The 16409-nt window shown below is 42.9% G+C and overlaps 1 protein-coding gene and 1 long non-coding RNA gene across 12 annotated transcripts in view; one reads left to right on the forward strand and one right to left on the reverse strand.

Moving 5' to 3' along the window:
• The window catches only part of LOC128340087 (uncharacterized), a 42877-nt gene that overhangs the window by 4770 nt on the left and 21698 nt on the right, over positions 1 to 16409 (forward strand). The gene's annotated exons all lie outside the window — the stretch shown is intronic.
• SHLD1 (shieldin complex subunit 1) overlaps positions 8632 to 16409 on the reverse strand; it is a 65468-nt gene continuing 57690 nt past the window's right edge. For all 11 annotated transcript variants that reach the window (XM_053284824.1, XM_053284827.1, XM_053284821.1 and 8 more), the window contains one exon: positions 8632 to 9516. In XM_053284824.1, coding sequence (XP_053140799.1) covers positions 9023 to 9516 — 494 coding nt within the window. In that variant the 3' untranslated portion in view covers positions 8632 to 9022. The remainder of the gene's footprint in view (positions 9517 to 16409) is intronic.

Here is a 16409-nt window from a genome sequence, read left to right on the forward strand (position 1 = left end):
AGAAACAAGATTGCTTGTGGGGAAAGAAGGTGCAATCCTAACTCCCCCGGCCACACCCCACTCACAGGTCATGTGAACAACCTTACTTCCATATGAACTCAGTTGCCTTGGCTTAAGCAAGCCAGCTCTACTCTTTGGTGACACTGGCAGCTAAGCCAATGGCGGTCAGGAGGCCATGACTCCCCTCCTATCATTGTGCCATCAGAGCAGGTCAGCCAATTGCATCGAGAGAGGTTGGACAAGCAAACAGGTCAGAGGCATGGGAAGTAAGAGAGCCAGCGTGGTGTAGTGGAAAAGGACTGGGGAGACCCGAGTTCAAATCCCCACTCAGCCATGATACTAGCTGGGTGACTGGGCCAGTCACTTTTCTCTCAGCCTAACCTACCTCACAGGGTTGTTGTGAGGAGAAACTCAAGTATGTAATACACCATTCTGGGCTCCTTGGAGGAAGAGTGGGATATAAAATGTATAAATAAATAAATAAATAAATAAATAAATAAATAAATAAATAAATAAATAAATAAATAAAAATAAAAATAAAATAAAATAAAATAAAATAAAAGAACAATGAGGACAGAGGAACACAGAATTATCAGGAGGAGGCAAGTTTGATAATGCTCTTCAGCCTTTGTTCTGAGGAACACGTTTTGCTTATTTAGCTCCATTTCGTTCCTTTTCAGTTCCTTTTATTTTCATTCCTTTCATATTAACGGACCTACATCCAAACGTTGATGCAACTTGAGGTCCTGAGGCCAAGGCTCGCAATTGCATCAGGCCAGGAAAACACACCATTTCTGAACACCCTTTGCAAGGAACATCCTGCTTTTTGGCAGCTGTATCTAGAACACATTTAAGAGTGAGACCTTTGGGACATCGTCGTACATATTTCTTCTTCACTATCTGTCCCTTGCCTGTCTGGAATCCAAAGTGGTACCCTGGGAGATGGAGGAAGAAAACATGACTTGGAAGTGAAACACAAGTATGCACAGCCCAATAACGATGACCAGCCTCTTCTCTCTTTCGTCAAACACCTGAATTAAGACTGACAGACCCCTCACCAATGTGCAGCGTTTTCTCTTTGCTCTGAGAGGCTTGTCTTGTGCAGGTATTCTGCTGACTGACTGACATGATGGGACAAATGTGCCCCTGCAGAACTCCTGCCATGGCTGAGAGGAAAGAAAATGCTTTGCATGTAAAAGATCCCAGATCCAATCACCAGCATCTTCAATTGAAAGAGAACAGGAACATAGGAAACTGCCATATGCTGAGTCAGACCATTGGTCTATCTAGCTCAGTATTGTCTTCACAGACTGGCAGCGGCTTTTCCAAGGTTGCAGGCAGGGATCTATCTTAGTCCTAGCTTGGAGATGCTGCCAGGGAGGGAACTTGGAACCTAGATGCTCTTCCCAGAGCAGCTCCATCCCCTGAGGGGAATATCTTGCAGTGCTCACACATCAAGTCTCCCATTCAAATGCAACCAGGGCAGACCCTGCTTAGCTAAGGGGACAAGGCATGCTTGCTACCACAAGACCAGCTCTCCTCCCACCAAAGAGGCTGGGGGGAATCTCTGCCATGAGACCTTGGAGAGCTGCTGCCAGTCAGAGCACACAATACGAAGCTAGTTGAGTCAGGGGTCTGACACAGCATAAGAGTGTGGTGCGGGGGATGGGACGTGGGCATACTTTGCTTCCGAGTTTTAAATTAACAGGAGCCAAGAGCAAGACTGGATCTGGCAATCCAGAGATATATTTTACATTTCCACATTTAGATTTCCAGCTTTTGAACTTCACCCACTCTCTTAAAATTGGTTAACATCCAGTGCTTTAAAAGAGCTCATTCGTACGGTTATCTGCTTTCAGTGAACAAGAAAAGTAAAGCATTAAAACCAGCAGTTGCCTATGACCTAATATGGTATTTTAAACAGATTATTTTTAATTACCCCACATAACAAATTGCCTACACATGACACAAATAATACATTGTCAGAGCATGCAAGTTAGCTACTGTATGCTCAGTTTAGTAACCATATGCCATTGCATATTCATATACTACAAAGTGAAAAACGTGGAGCCAGAAATAGATCTTCAGCTCTCTTTCCATCAGGACATATGTTGAAAAATATGGATTAGCACTCACTGTTGGATCTCTTTACCAAACAAGCATTAGGCAATCTATATTTTCATGAATCAGTTCCTCCTACATTTCTTGAAATAATACATGGAAGCTTACAAATTAATTAGGTAATTTTGACCATGCAGAGCTCTTCCCACAGAAGCCAGAAAGGAAGGAGACCAAAACAGTCATACTTCAAAGGACCATGACGGAGGGATATTCTTCAATAATGAACCCCTAAGGTGAGCTGTGGTAACGTCTGCCCCTTTCCCCACCAAAACAGAATTAGCTTATGACGTTTTCCACATTCGCAGTGAATGGTCCAGCCTATGAACACTTCAGAAACATTGCAACATGCCAAGAGCTATGGCTTTGCATCAAGAAAGAGATATGAATAACTGCAGGCCTACAGTTTGTAAATGTGGTAACTCTTTCATCAAGGGCAGTTTAAAGGCAGAACAACTTAGGCATAAAAGCATAAAAGAAAGGGGTGAGATTAGGCCGAGATGTCCAATGGAACCTTGACATTACCAGTACAAAGGCTACACAATTGCTCACTCTGCACCAATTGAAAAAGGACAGGTCAACATAACCACTCTCAGCCAAATGAAAAGCTGGGCTTGGAATAGTGAGTGAATGGCTTCTCCCTCCCTTGTTCCGGCACCATCCTTACACGAGGATCTTTAAGGCCAAACTACACATTACGTTAAGCCCATCATTGGCTTAAGACAGGAAATATTCCTTTTTCTGCCCCCACACTCGCCCCCTGTAAAAGCCAGCCATGGATCCAGCTTGGGACCACAGCCCAGAAGGGGATTAACACTTTCCCCCCCACACACACTGTTTTCCCACCCAACTCTCCCCCTCAAGAGTCTATTTGCACCAAACAGCCAAATAATCACATTAAGGGCAGGGGGCTGGTTACCGGCAGGAAAATGGTGTGGGGAGAAAGTGTTAAGCCCCTCCTGTGGTCCTAAGTGAGATCACTCCTCCCCACACAGTGGTGTTTTTAACAGAAAACACATCCAGTCAATTTCCCCTTTTAAGTCCATCTTATAAGGACAGGCTTAACATAATGTGTACTTTGAAGATGGCAATTTTAGCTTGCTGAAGGGCAGCCATGTCAAGTGAAAATGCTTTGAGCCCTTTCCTTTGAGGTGCCTCCATTTCCTATCTGCAGCTGAGATGTTACAAGGATTGTCATGAGATGAGAGCTATGGGAAGTGCCATTGTTCCAAAGGAGGCTACATCAGCCATCCACATGTCCACATCTGTTCACTTACAGAGCAGAGAGGTTGAGAGAGAGAAAAAATGAATCTATAATTTACAGAGTCTAAAAAATGAGTGGGTGGGAAATCTAGCTAAGGCAGGCACACATTCGCACAGTCCTCCAGGCAGAGAGATGCTCACTTTGGGGGAAACTGCAAGGAGACTGTTATGCAAGAAAGACAGGTGAGCACAACATCTCTGTGTTAGAAATTTTATGCTCATTTTTGTCTTGCCTTCAAAACAGCCTCCTTGCAATTTCTGGGGATAGGATACAAAGCTCAGTTTAAGGAAGTGAAAGAACCCTAGTGATCTCAATAGCTTTTGGATCAGGATTTGGAAAAGGTGTGGGGCATCCCTTCAAAATAGTGCTGTGTAAATAATGAGTTTATATATCGTTTGGACTGTGTAGCAAGGAAGATAAAGGACTCAAGGGAGCTTGTGACTGAATGTCTATGGCTTTCAGAAATGTAAGAGGCTAGCAGAGAGGCAAAGGATCTAATGGAAATGTACAGCATAACTGCATATAGGGAATCAGATATTCGGCTTCTTCACCAGTGAAAATCCTGGCAATCATCCTTCTTCCAAATGCAAGCTCAGAGCAAGCCTTAGCTCCTCATTCTGCTTGAAAATGTTTAAAAACATGTTTCTTCTCCAGACACAAGAGTTTCATAATAAATGCCATAATGAAAAGAATCACTTTACTTGTTAATTTCAACATTCATATTTCAAATAAGCAGAGAGATGGACCACTTCAGACCGAATTTCTTATTCAGAACCTTTTAATACTCAAATAATGTATGAGACTTTGGAGCAAGAGTTTGAAAACAAAGGATTAAAAAAGGTCTCTAAAATCAATTTAGTCTAACTGCCTGCATAAGCCAAGGTATACATTTTGTTAAGCATGCTACTGCCCCATGTGTTTTATTTGTTTGTTCTCCCTAAATAGCCACTACAGGAAGAGGGAAAGCAACTGAGAATGGGGCCACAGGGAGGGAGGAGATTTAACCCTTTACTCCTGCCATGGTCCCAGTCTGGATCCAGTTCCACACAGCAGACCCGGGAGGGAAGCGGTTATTGGCGCAAGACTGAGTCAACTGAAGTCATACTTGAGAGAAGTTTATCTACTCTTAAAGAAAATAGTTGAAAGTAGATTTCGTATCTTTCCTAACCACAGCTTTTATTTCCCCTAATCCGGAACTTTCCTGAAGTTTATCCCATCATCTTCTGATCAATCTTTAATGGCCAAAAAGAAAACATTTTCCATGGATTCAAATACTTCTTGATCAGGTGCTCTAAAATTGTTTCACCAATGTTAGAACATACCATTTATATTCAAAACTCTTGTCTCTAATTTTAACATAACACTCTTATGAATTATATACAATATTATTGCAACCCAGAGACAGAAACCATTTGCCTTTGCCTAATTGTGTCTGTTGAGTCTGGTCTCATTTTGCTGTATGGTTTTTTTTAATTAATAGCAATAACATGTTCATGAAAGTGAAATGACAGAGCATGGAGGACCCAGACTTAATTGAGCACTAACCAACCCACCAGTTTGTGAAGCTTTCCACATAATCAAGCCTTTTCTGTTGCTGATTCCATGGTCTACATTAGGTTCCATGGTCAAGGGTTTTAGCAGGAAAAGACAATTCACGTACATCAGGCTTTGGTGAGGGAGAATAAGAGAGGGGATAAATCACAGAGGATTCTGTGAGACAGGGAAGTCTATCAGTACCACCATCTCCAATAAAAATGTGTGGGAGAGAGGAAGGCTGGTTTAGAAAGATTAGGCAGTTTTTGGTTACACCATACTGAACGTGAGATCAAGGTGGAACATCCAGGAGGAAACACTGGCGAAGATGGAACGATAGGATTGAAAGAAAGAGATTACACATTAGAAAGTAGTTTTAGGATTAATGTGCATAGTGTTTTTCAAGCAATCTGCACTCTGACCGAAATTCACTCTACCTTCCAAGCCCCACTCCTAAGGAAGAACATAGAATCAGCACACACAGCTGCACCTATGGGCCAAACCAGACAAGATGCCAGGAGATCCATGATCAGCTTTTTAACCATGTTTTTTTAAATTAAAAGCAGTCACTGTGGAGAAAAAGATCAGATCATACTTGTAATGCTGGTGGAGCGCAGTTTAGCTCTTTCCTCTGTTCCATTTTCAATCCTCCTGGGGGTAGGAACATACAAGTATCACACAGAATCAATTAAAGAACTCCTCTGGTAACAAGAGAAACAAAACTGAAGGAGAAGAAGGTATCAGTCAACTGTTTGTGGCTGAAAGCAATGTTTTAACCATTTAAATGAGAATATTCCCTAAGAAGAATGCATAGCTGTTTTCATATAAATTTTGAACACCCTTCTGATGGAGCTCTTGTTAACTGCAGCTGCCTGATGGCTACAAATGATTTGCTGCTGAAAAAGATCAGCACTGCCATCCAAGTCCACTAGGTGGGTAACAAGAGAAATGCTAGTAACACACCTTTCTAGTAACACACCAAATCTGATTTAGTTAGTATAAACTGGCAGATTCCCAGTGATTGCAAAAAAGCCTAACTAGTTTAGGGTGCTTGATTATCTGGATAGTTTTCAACATTGTAGCTGTGCATCTTTTGAGGTAACAGTGATGTCATAGTTGAATGCCATGTAACAATGCGATACATCTAAGAAAGAAAAATACAGATGGGATATAGTGATGCAGCAAATATTGATGAACATCTTTGCAGTTGTCAAAAATCTCTTAGCAACCTGTAAAGATATCATCCATGCACTACTGAACCAAGTTCTTTTGGCACAAAAAGAAGCCAGGAGCTTGTAACTGTGGAATGATTTCCACCCTGAAATAAAGGTGCTGCCCATTTAAATACATAGCATCCCTGTAAACCAATGAGGGAGCTGGAATTCAAGAGAGCCTGCCTTACAAGGGAAGGCAGTGAGAAACCTGGAGCAGTTGAGGGAGAAAATGAGCATTCCTAGGGAGCCGAAGAGGATAAAAATAATGTAAATTATTAAATTATTTATTCATTCATTCATTCATTCATGCATGCATTCCTGTGTAAACCACTTTGAGAACTTTGGTTGAAGAGTGGTATCTAAATATTTCTAGTAGTAGTAGTAGTAGTAGTAGTAGTAAAAAACAATCTAAGAGACTGTTGTTGAATAGTTTAAGCTATTAGCATGTGGTAAGGTTTCTATAATGCCCAAACTGGGTTCATATGCTCTGCTCCACAAGGCTGTTACGGATAGAATGCTATTCAGAGCTCCTCGGAGGACAGACACAACACAAATAAACTCACTCTGAACCAACCAACTGTGCGACAACAACAAGACAAGCCACCAACAATGAAAGAGAGAGAGAGAAAGGCAAAATCTGATTATCCAATTAGTTAATGCTTTCAGAATGCTGTCAGTCACTGCAGATGCCCTGAGATCCATTCCAATTATCCAAACAGCAAACTCCACAATATAATTTACTCCTATTGATACCAGGAAAAAAAATCTGTCTCAGAAAGCACACACACACACGCTAAAAATGATCACAGGTTCTCTACAAGCTACTAAACGATTTGTTCAGCAAGCAGAAGTCAGAAGCTCAGTTACTGTGAGTCATGCAGCTGAATTACACCAGTATGTGTGTAGAGATTCGGGCTATTTTAAGGGTTTAGTTCTGCTTAAATGAGACATCCTTGGACTCAGCTACCAGTTTTCTCACTGTATTTTAAACAGCAGAGAGGCAATGCATATGCTTTGGAGATTTAACGAGGTCTTGGACTATTACACACACACACACACACACACACACACACACACACACACACACACACACACTTCCTTCCCGAGAGTATTTTATTCTGCAGTCTGTCAATATGATTTGCAAGTTATGCAAAACAAGAGGAGAAATATGTAACATAAATCTCCAATTTATATCCTGCCAACTGACCCATGCCCAGAGCACTAACAATCTGTAGCACCAGCAACAAGCTTCACAGTCCCCCCAGGGGATGGAGCAGGCTATGCCTATCTATCCACTGCAGCACAGATTGACCCTCTGGGGAAAGACTATTTGTCACAATGCTTATCCTGACACATGGCAGTCCTCTCCTGGGGCAGCGTCAGGAGTAAACCAGGTCAGCCACTAGCCAAGGGCCCACAGCCATCAGACTGCACACCCAGCTGAAATGAACCCTCCAGTACCAATGGCAGCATTGGTCTGAGCAGGCCATGCACTTAGCATTCAGCTCTGCAAATGGGAGTGTCTCCTATAGGCTTCTGCACCATTGTCAGGCCTCTTGGGGATATTCCTATTGGCCAGTGGGGAGGACGGGGGGAAAGTGGAACTGCTGTGCAAGTCTCTGGCCAAGAGGGACACAGCAGCAGCTCTTCTCCTCTTCCTAACCCCCCTCCATCCCCATCAGGGAATGAGGGCAAGATGCAGTGGCCCCTCCTCTTTCTCCAACCATCTGAGGGCAACAAGAAGAGGCACTGTCATCGCCACCAATAAGCTCGGGAGGATGTGGGGGCCGCAGTGTAGGGCTTTGCCCCCAGCAAGCTGGTGCTGGCACTGGGCATCGCCTATCTTACCTGGCTCATTCAGTCTACCACTCCTTTCTTGGGATACCAAAGAGTTTCCAAGAGAGATAGAAGGAACCCAATACTGTGCCTGTCTCTGGTTCTGCTTTGGAGTGCAGTCAGCTATTGGGCACACAAAGCTTATGCCTGCCCCAATCCCTGCCCTTTATATAGTATTTCCCTGCTGGGGATCAGTACAACGAACTGTTCAGCAGAGAAGCAAGCTGTAAGTAATATTGCATAATAGTTACAGTCTACTAGTTGACACAATATTATTTGCACAATATTATTTGCAATAAAAGCTTCTGAACGGTATATTCATACCTGAAAAAGTCAGGAAGAAAGCCGACTGGTTGATGCCATGATGGCCACAACATGTTGTGGCCTAAGAGGGCTACCCTAGGAATCTTTCAGATTACTCACCATTCCTTTATAATTGTTCAAGCTCAAGGATACCACAACTAGTCTTATGCACATAAAACATCACTTTTATGTTTGCAGAATATCAACTGTGATACTATTTAAAGCTTCCCAGATCCATCAAGATCAGTCATTGATTTTCATCAGTGTTGCTGCCTTTCCTTGAGTCCCCCCACACTTTGTCCCCTCCACCTCCCACTTCCATTTTTCTTTCCTTTATGGAATTGAGCTTCTGGAATAGGAAACCATCTTTTGTTCCATTTAATATTGTTACATCATCCTGCATCCCTACAATAGAGTGGGACATTTAAATGAATCAGTTTCACATTCTCCAAATTATTCTCTTTATAGATATTATTATTACATTTGTTTCATCTTTCTACCCTGCTTTATTGAATAAAAGAAGATGTCGTTCATATCTGTCTGAACACTCATTACCTGGTGAAGAAGCCAAACAGACAGTGTGTGAAGTGTGGAAGGGCGGGTGGTAGAAGGGAACCCTGTCCCTGTCCAAATCATCATGCTGGGTGCCCTGGCTCTTGAGCTAGCAAGTGTATAAGCACACAGGAGCTGGGAGAAAATTATTAAGACAGTGGGGGGTGCGATGCTTTAAAAATTACCAGTTTTAGGACACAATTCATTTAGTTGCATTCTGTTTTAAGATAAGTTGAAGGATATCATCAGAGAGTCCCGGTGTTTGCTTGCCTTCCTCCAGTTTAACACCAGGCTTAGTGGGAACTGAAAAGCAGGTGTTGCTGGAGGGTTGAGAAAATATCTTTTTCTCATCTCGGTTCAAAACCATCTGGGCCATTTGGAGGCTTTTCAATGCATATTTTGTCCCGTCTTTGTTTGCTAGTTCTGCAAGTTTAACACACAAGCACTGTGAAGCTGCCTCATACACTGGACTCCCTCCAAATGTCTTCTTCTGGCAGCAAGTCTCATAAAACGTGTCCAGGGATTGTCTAATGGTGGTCTCTCCTTCATCCTTTTGTTCAGATGTCCAAGCAAAGGGATGTTCATTAGGCTGGAATGGCTCTGTGTTCACACAGTTATTAGTCTTCTCACAGAGTCGAGGCCACAAATTTACATCTGCTCCAGTGGTGTGCTCTGCAAAGATTGCGTGATCAGGATCTGTGAGGAAAGAAATTTCAAAACCACATTAATTTTTTAATATATGACATAATGTACATCTCACACATAAATTGTACAGGTGGCCCTTGTTATTTGCAGGATTTGCGTTCTAGCTTATATGTGCGAATACAGACACCGTGAATAATGAAACCTTTCCCCTATGGGAATCTAGGGGTTAGGTTCCCACACACACACAAAAGGCTAAAAATCGGGGCAGGGGGCATAAATAAGATAAATAAAGTACTCTACCTTACTCTCCAGGTCTCCAGCAATGCCCACCCCTGCCACAAGCCCCAATTCATCCAACTTTAGCCAAAAAGTAACATTTTAAGGGCCAAAAAATAGTTTTGTGCTGCCTCCAGACCAGAAATGACCCTGGAAGTCATTTTCAGTGGCCCTGAAACCCCAAGTAGGCAAAAACCACCTGTTTTTGCACCCGCGGATATGGAAGCCAGGTCCGTAGGACCTCATCACGGATATGTGAAACCACGGCTGCTGGAACCGCGGAGAAAAAGGGACAACTGTACACACACACACACACACACACACACACACACACACACACACTGAAGTGACTGACGTGCAAGGGCATATAATCAAATATATATACAGTTATCCTTGCATGTTCTATAACTGCTTTAAAAAACTCTTTAATTGGTTTAAAAAGTAATCTTTATAAAAAATCTCACTTAAACAAATAAGTTCAAATAAATAAGAGTAGCTTCAAGAACAAATGTTTATGGATTTAAGCAAATTTAACCATTTGTCTTTTAGACACAGAAAGAAAATGATGAGGAACCAATATGTTGCACACAGAGTTGCTCAAAGAAAGGTATTTTTTTGGAAGCACATAATCATTAGCATCAAAAAATGATAGGATATATTCTACCATTAATTGTTCTAATATTGCCAAACCAAACACAGTTGTTCCATTAACAATTGCGTTTTGTTTGACAATAATTAACTAATTTCCAAACCTTCATTAACACAATTGTTCTAGTATGGCCAAAGAAAATGATTAATGGGCCATTAGATCTATTAATAATTTTGTTTGGCAATATTAGAACACTTTAATGTTAATGGAGGATTAATGCGATGTGTTAATGGAGGGTTGGGTATCAAATACTTGTATACTGATGGCTGCTAGGTTGGCAGTCAACAGAAACTGGAAAAATCCTGATCTCCCTACTTGATGCAAAAAGCTGAACCAAGTATGGGATGTAGCAGCTATGGCAAAATTGACCGCGTACATCAAGCTAAGGGAAGGAAGACAATCGGATGATGATTTTGTGAAGAAGTGGGGTGTCTTCATAAACCATTAAAATGACAGAAAACAGACCTATGTGCATCCATTTATTTATTAGGAACAATCTTTTACAATATTACATTACATTATGTTATCAAATTTGTGAACCACCCCAAACCTCCATCTCTGGGTGGTTTACAACATAAAATAAAACATAAAACATAAACATTACAACATAAAACAAATTAAGACCAAAAAAAACCCAAGCTTAAAATAATCCAAAACCACAATAAAGTTGAAAAGCTTGGGTGAATAAAATAAGTCTTTTTAAAAGTTGTCAGAGATCAGGAGGCTCTTATTTCAGCAGGGAGAGCATTCCAGAGTCTCAAGGCGGCAACAGAGAAGGCCCCTAAATAGTTAATTATTACAAGATGTCTTAACAGAACATTTCAGTTGTCTATGAACCATTTGGTACATTTTTGAACAACAGTATGTTCTATGTAATTGTATTGTTTCTGTATAAAAATCAAGCAAATAAATGAATGCATGAACAGGGTGGTGGGGGAGCAGGACTGAACCCGCTAAACCCACTCCCGATGTCCATGTGCTCTTCAGAGGTCCTGATCAGAGTGTATACACACACACACACACACACACACACACACACGTAACCAAATTGTCCATTAGGTTCTTCTATCCAAGTAGCCATCACAACAACTCAATTACATGATAACCATCCCGAATAAATCAGCAAAGCCACATTACTAATACTCCTGGTGGTAGGATCTCAGGCAGTGGATGCCAGAAAAGGCCCCTGACTAGGAACCGTGGAAAGCTGCTGCCAGTTAGACCAGACAGTACTGGGCAAGACAGACCGCTGGTCTGACTCAGAAGGCAGCAGCTTATATGTATGTATTTATTAGAACATTTTTATACCGCCCAAAACAGGTCTCTTAGGTTTACAACAGAATAAAAACAAAGTAAAACATTAGTTAAGACAAAAATGAAAAATTTAACACATTACAACAATCTAATTTTTTTAAAAGAATATATTCATATATTCTTATGAAACTTAGTATATTTGTGGCACTAAGGAGAAAAATGGATTTTCTCCACCCACCACTCTCCCCTTTCCAGGATGGTCTTTTACAGTAGCAGTGGCTCACAATCTCACAGCATTTTCTATATAATTAATTCTCCCAAACGTGCTGGTCCGGGATGCGTGGCGGCACCACTCGCGAGAGTTCCTGACTTTGGGCGGGTGGTGAGGAGGTGGCCGGCCAGCAGGCGAAGCTGTGCCGGCATGAGGAGGCGGCTGGCGGGAGGAGGTGGCCAGCTAGCCGGAGGAGAATGAAATGGGGCTGAAGGGGGGGGAAGAGGCGGGTGGAGCAGGCCTGCCGGCAGAGCCGAGCCAGTGGGAGAAGGAGGCCAGCTGGCAGAGGCGCGCTGGAGGAGGAGGCCGGCCAGTGGCTGACTGGCACCCAGGCCAAACTAGGGGCGGAGATCCTCTGTGCCAGGCCAACTAGTTGACAATACACAGCCAAACTGAAATGCTGATGTGGATTTGCTGTGGCTGAAAATATATGAACTTCCCTGGGGAAATAAAAGGCTTAGATGTGTTTATAGTTTACTTTGAAAATTTGGACAGATAGATAAATAAAGCCTGTAGGAGGCAAACACGGCGAGCAGTTAAAGCTGCCAGTTTTCAGTAAAAATGTGTGCAATCGGCAAAGAAATGGATACTGGTGTGCAGCTCACAACAGACATAATGACCTATCCAGGCTGACTGCTTCGTTTGTGAATGCACAGTATATACAAACATATTATCTGTACATGCTACATCATATGCAAGCTATGGCATCACAGTGGATTTTCTGCCACACTGAGGCTCAAAATACATGTGATGCTTAGTAACTTTTCCTCAACATTTTTAAAAATGAAAAGCAGCTTCGGGAGACTGGAATTATTGAGAGGTGCACTAATGGGGGAGAATGGTTGCTTAATCTTTCCACCTTGAGCTTTTCCCCTGTTCTAGGTGTTCTCCTTGCTGCTTTTCCCTGGAGGGAAAATGATCCAGGGATTCTGTCCCCAATGGGTGGAAAAACTATTTTGGAGAGATGAAAATGGCAAGGGTCAAGTGCGCACGCGCGCGCACACACCCCTCTACCTTTTTACTCTAATATAACTTCCATTACTTTTCTTTCCCCCCACCCCTGAAAAACTTCACATGTATTTTCAGCCTGAATTACACCACAAACCTGTCACACCACATTCCCTGTAACGTAATTATAGAAAGACATGAAGAGCAATCTGCAATTCCCTGCTACTATACAGGTGAAACTCGAAAAATTAGAATATCGTGCAAAAGTTCATTAATTTCAGTAATGCAAATTAAAAGGTGAAACTGATATATGAGATAGACGCTTTACATGCAAAGCGAGATAAGTCAAGCCTTAATTTGTTATAATTGTGATGATCATGGCGTACAGCTCATGAGAACCCCAAATCCACAATCCCAGAAAATTAGAATATTGTGAAAAGGTTCAACAGTCTAGGCTCCAGGTGTCCCACTCCAATCAGCTAATCAATCCATAACACCTGCAAAGGGTTCCTGAGCCTTTAAATGGTCTCTCAGTCTGGTTCATTAGGAATCACAATCATGGGAAAGACTGCTGACTTGACAGTTGTGCAGAAAACCATCACTGACACCCTCCATAAGGAGGGAAAGCCTCAAAAGGTAATTGCAAAAGAAGTTGGATGTTCCCAAAGTGCTGTATCAAAGCACATTAATAGAAAGTTATGTGGAAGGGGAAAGTGTGGAAGAAAAAGGTGCACAAGCAGCAGGGATGACCGCAGCCTGGAGAGGATTGTCAGGAAAAGGCCATTCAAAAGTGTTGGGGACTTTCACAAGGAGTGGACTGAGGCTGGAGTTAGTGCATCAAGAGCCACCACACACAGACGGATCCTGGACATGGGCTTCAAATGTCGTATTCCTCTTGTCAAGCCGCTCCTGAACAACAAACAACGTCAGAAGCGTCTTACCTGGGCTCAAGAAAAGAAGAACTGGTCTGTTGCTCAGTGGTCCAAAGTCCTCTTTTCTGATGAGAGCAACTTTTGCATCTCATTTGGAAACCAAGGACCCAGAGTCTGGAGGAAGAATGGAGAGGCACACAATGCAAGATGCTTGAAGTCCAGTGTGAAGTTTCCACAGTCTGTGTTGATTTGGGGAGCCATGTCATCTGCTGGTGTTGGTCCACTGTGCTTCATTAAGTCCAGGGTCAATGCAGCCGTCTATCAGGAGATTTTGGAGCACTTCATGCTTCCTTCCGCAGACGAGCTGTATGGGGATGCTGACTTCATTTTCCAGCAGGACTTGGCACCTGCCCACACTGCCAAAAGTACCAAAACCTGGTTCAATGACCATGGGATTACTGTGCTTGATTGGCCAGCAAACTCGCCTGACCTGAACCCCATAGAGAATCTATGGGGCATTGCCAAGAGAAGGATGAGAGACATGAGACCAAACAATGCAGAAGAGCTGAAGGCCGCTATTGAAGCATCCTGGGCTTCCATAACACCTCAGCAGTGCCACAGGCTGATAGCATCCATGCCACGCCGCATTGAGGCAGTAATTGCTGCAAAAGGGGCCCAATCCAAGTACTGAATACATATGCATGCTTATACTTTTCAGAGGTCCGATATTGTTCTATTTACAATCCTTGTTTTATTGGTTTCATGTAATATTCTAATTTTCTGGGATTGTGGATTTGGGGTTCTCATGAGCTGTACGCCATGATCATCACAATTATAACAAATTAAGGCTTGACTTATCTCACTTTGCATGTAATGCGTCTATCTCATATATCAGTTTCACCTTTTAATTTGCATTACTGAAATTAATGAACTTTTGCACGATATTCTAATTTTTCGAGTTTCACCTGTATATAGGCTTTCTCAAAGGATGTCATGAATCTCTCTATCTCTCTGTTAGCAACAATAAGCTCATGAAGCATTCACTCTCTATGGTGCAACAGCACTTTACTTTCAAACCAAGCATAGTGTCATGAAAAAGGGTCACAGTCTGTTTTTGGTCTAAATCACCACCACCACAATTCAAATAAAGGGGGAGGTATTGATTTTGCCTGGGTTATAGGTGATGCTAGGATGAAAACTTGAAAATGTCTTTATATAAGTTAAGGATTTTTGTATTTAAAAAGAAAGCATTATCTATTGTAAACTGTAGTAGTAGGAATCATCAAAGATACCTTTTTTCTGAATTAGTGAGTGGCGTTTGTCACTCTTTTATAACCCTCAAGTGGTTCTTTTAGTGTAGGAATAAAAATTGCCCCCTGCTGCATCTTTGCATGAACCTCTGTTCTGCCAATGCCTCCAGATCTGAAGGAAGCCAGTCCAGAGCATGCAGAGGCCCAACAAGAGGGCAGTCATTTTGCTGTCTCTCTGCACTGGGAATGACTGAATGGTCTGATCACACCTGATACAGAGACAGAGCAAAATTATTATTCAGAATCTACTAGTTTTTTGTTTTTTTTAAAGTTCCCAAAGAAGTTTACATAGAAAATGGAATAAGATGGTTCCCTGTCCCAAAAGACCTCACAATCTTAAAAGAAACTTCTAAAGAAATTCTGTTTTTACTCTGTTTTATGTTGTCTCTTACATTTTTACGTTGAGAGATGTACACACCAGGTGATATAAAAATATGATAGACAGACAGACAGCTGCAAAAGCCACTGGAGGGACACTATGCTGGATTGAATAGGGACAGCTGATCTCCCCTTATTAAATATAAGAAAGCCTTTTAACACTTCCAATATTTGCCTCTTTACAACAAGTTACCACTCCCCCACAGTGCAGACAGACAGAAAGGAAGCAAAGCCAGAGCTGTGGGCAGAGGCACACTAACCCCCAGACCTTGGGGGTTTTATACCTTGGGGGTCTGGTCCTCCAAGGTCTGGGGGAGCCTCCAAATGTCTGGGGCCCTCCAGCAGCTGAGCCACCCCCCACCCGCTCTGCCAAAGCGCTGTGTGTGGTTTTTTTTAAGTCTTACCACGACGGCGAGGGGAGCAGTCCTTTCCCCTTCTCCCCGCCTCCCCTGGTGGCAGTCGGGTGGAAGCAGGAGAGACGCTGGCCCCATCCATTGGGGCTAGCATCTTTAAGCAACAGTGAGGCGCACCTGGGCAGCTGTGATCGTCACAAGCCTGTGACGTCATGGGCTTGTGACGATCTCTGAACTGCGCAGGCACGCCTCGCAGTTGCTTAAAGACGCTGGCCTGAACGGATGGGGCCAGTGTCTCCCCTGCTCCCACCCCACTACTGCTGGGGGAGAGGGGAGAAGGGAAAAGGACTGCTCCACTCCCCCACCAGCCACCCCTCGCCCACAGTAAGACTTTTTTAAAAAGTGGAGCTTCAGTGGGGCAGGCCGCCCAAAGGGGGGGGCCCTCACGGCTGGGTGGTCCAGACGTCCAAATTACCTTGGTGCGCCCCTGGTAGAGGATCATGTAGAGGCAGTAGGGAAGCCTCTTCTACTGGTGGATACTTTGGGCTCACAGAAGCCCTTACTTCTTTTCTCACAGCACAGCAGCCATTCTCTTGTGGGACCGCAACAGAACCTGGCCTGCAGTTTAGTTAT

The sequence above is a fragment of the Hemicordylus capensis genome, chromosome 1, assembly GCF_027244095.1.
Source record: "Hemicordylus capensis ecotype Gifberg chromosome 1, rHemCap1.1.pri, whole genome shotgun sequence".
In the NCBI taxonomy this organism is placed as follows: domain Eukaryota; kingdom Metazoa; phylum Chordata; class Lepidosauria; order Squamata; family Cordylidae; genus Hemicordylus; species Hemicordylus capensis.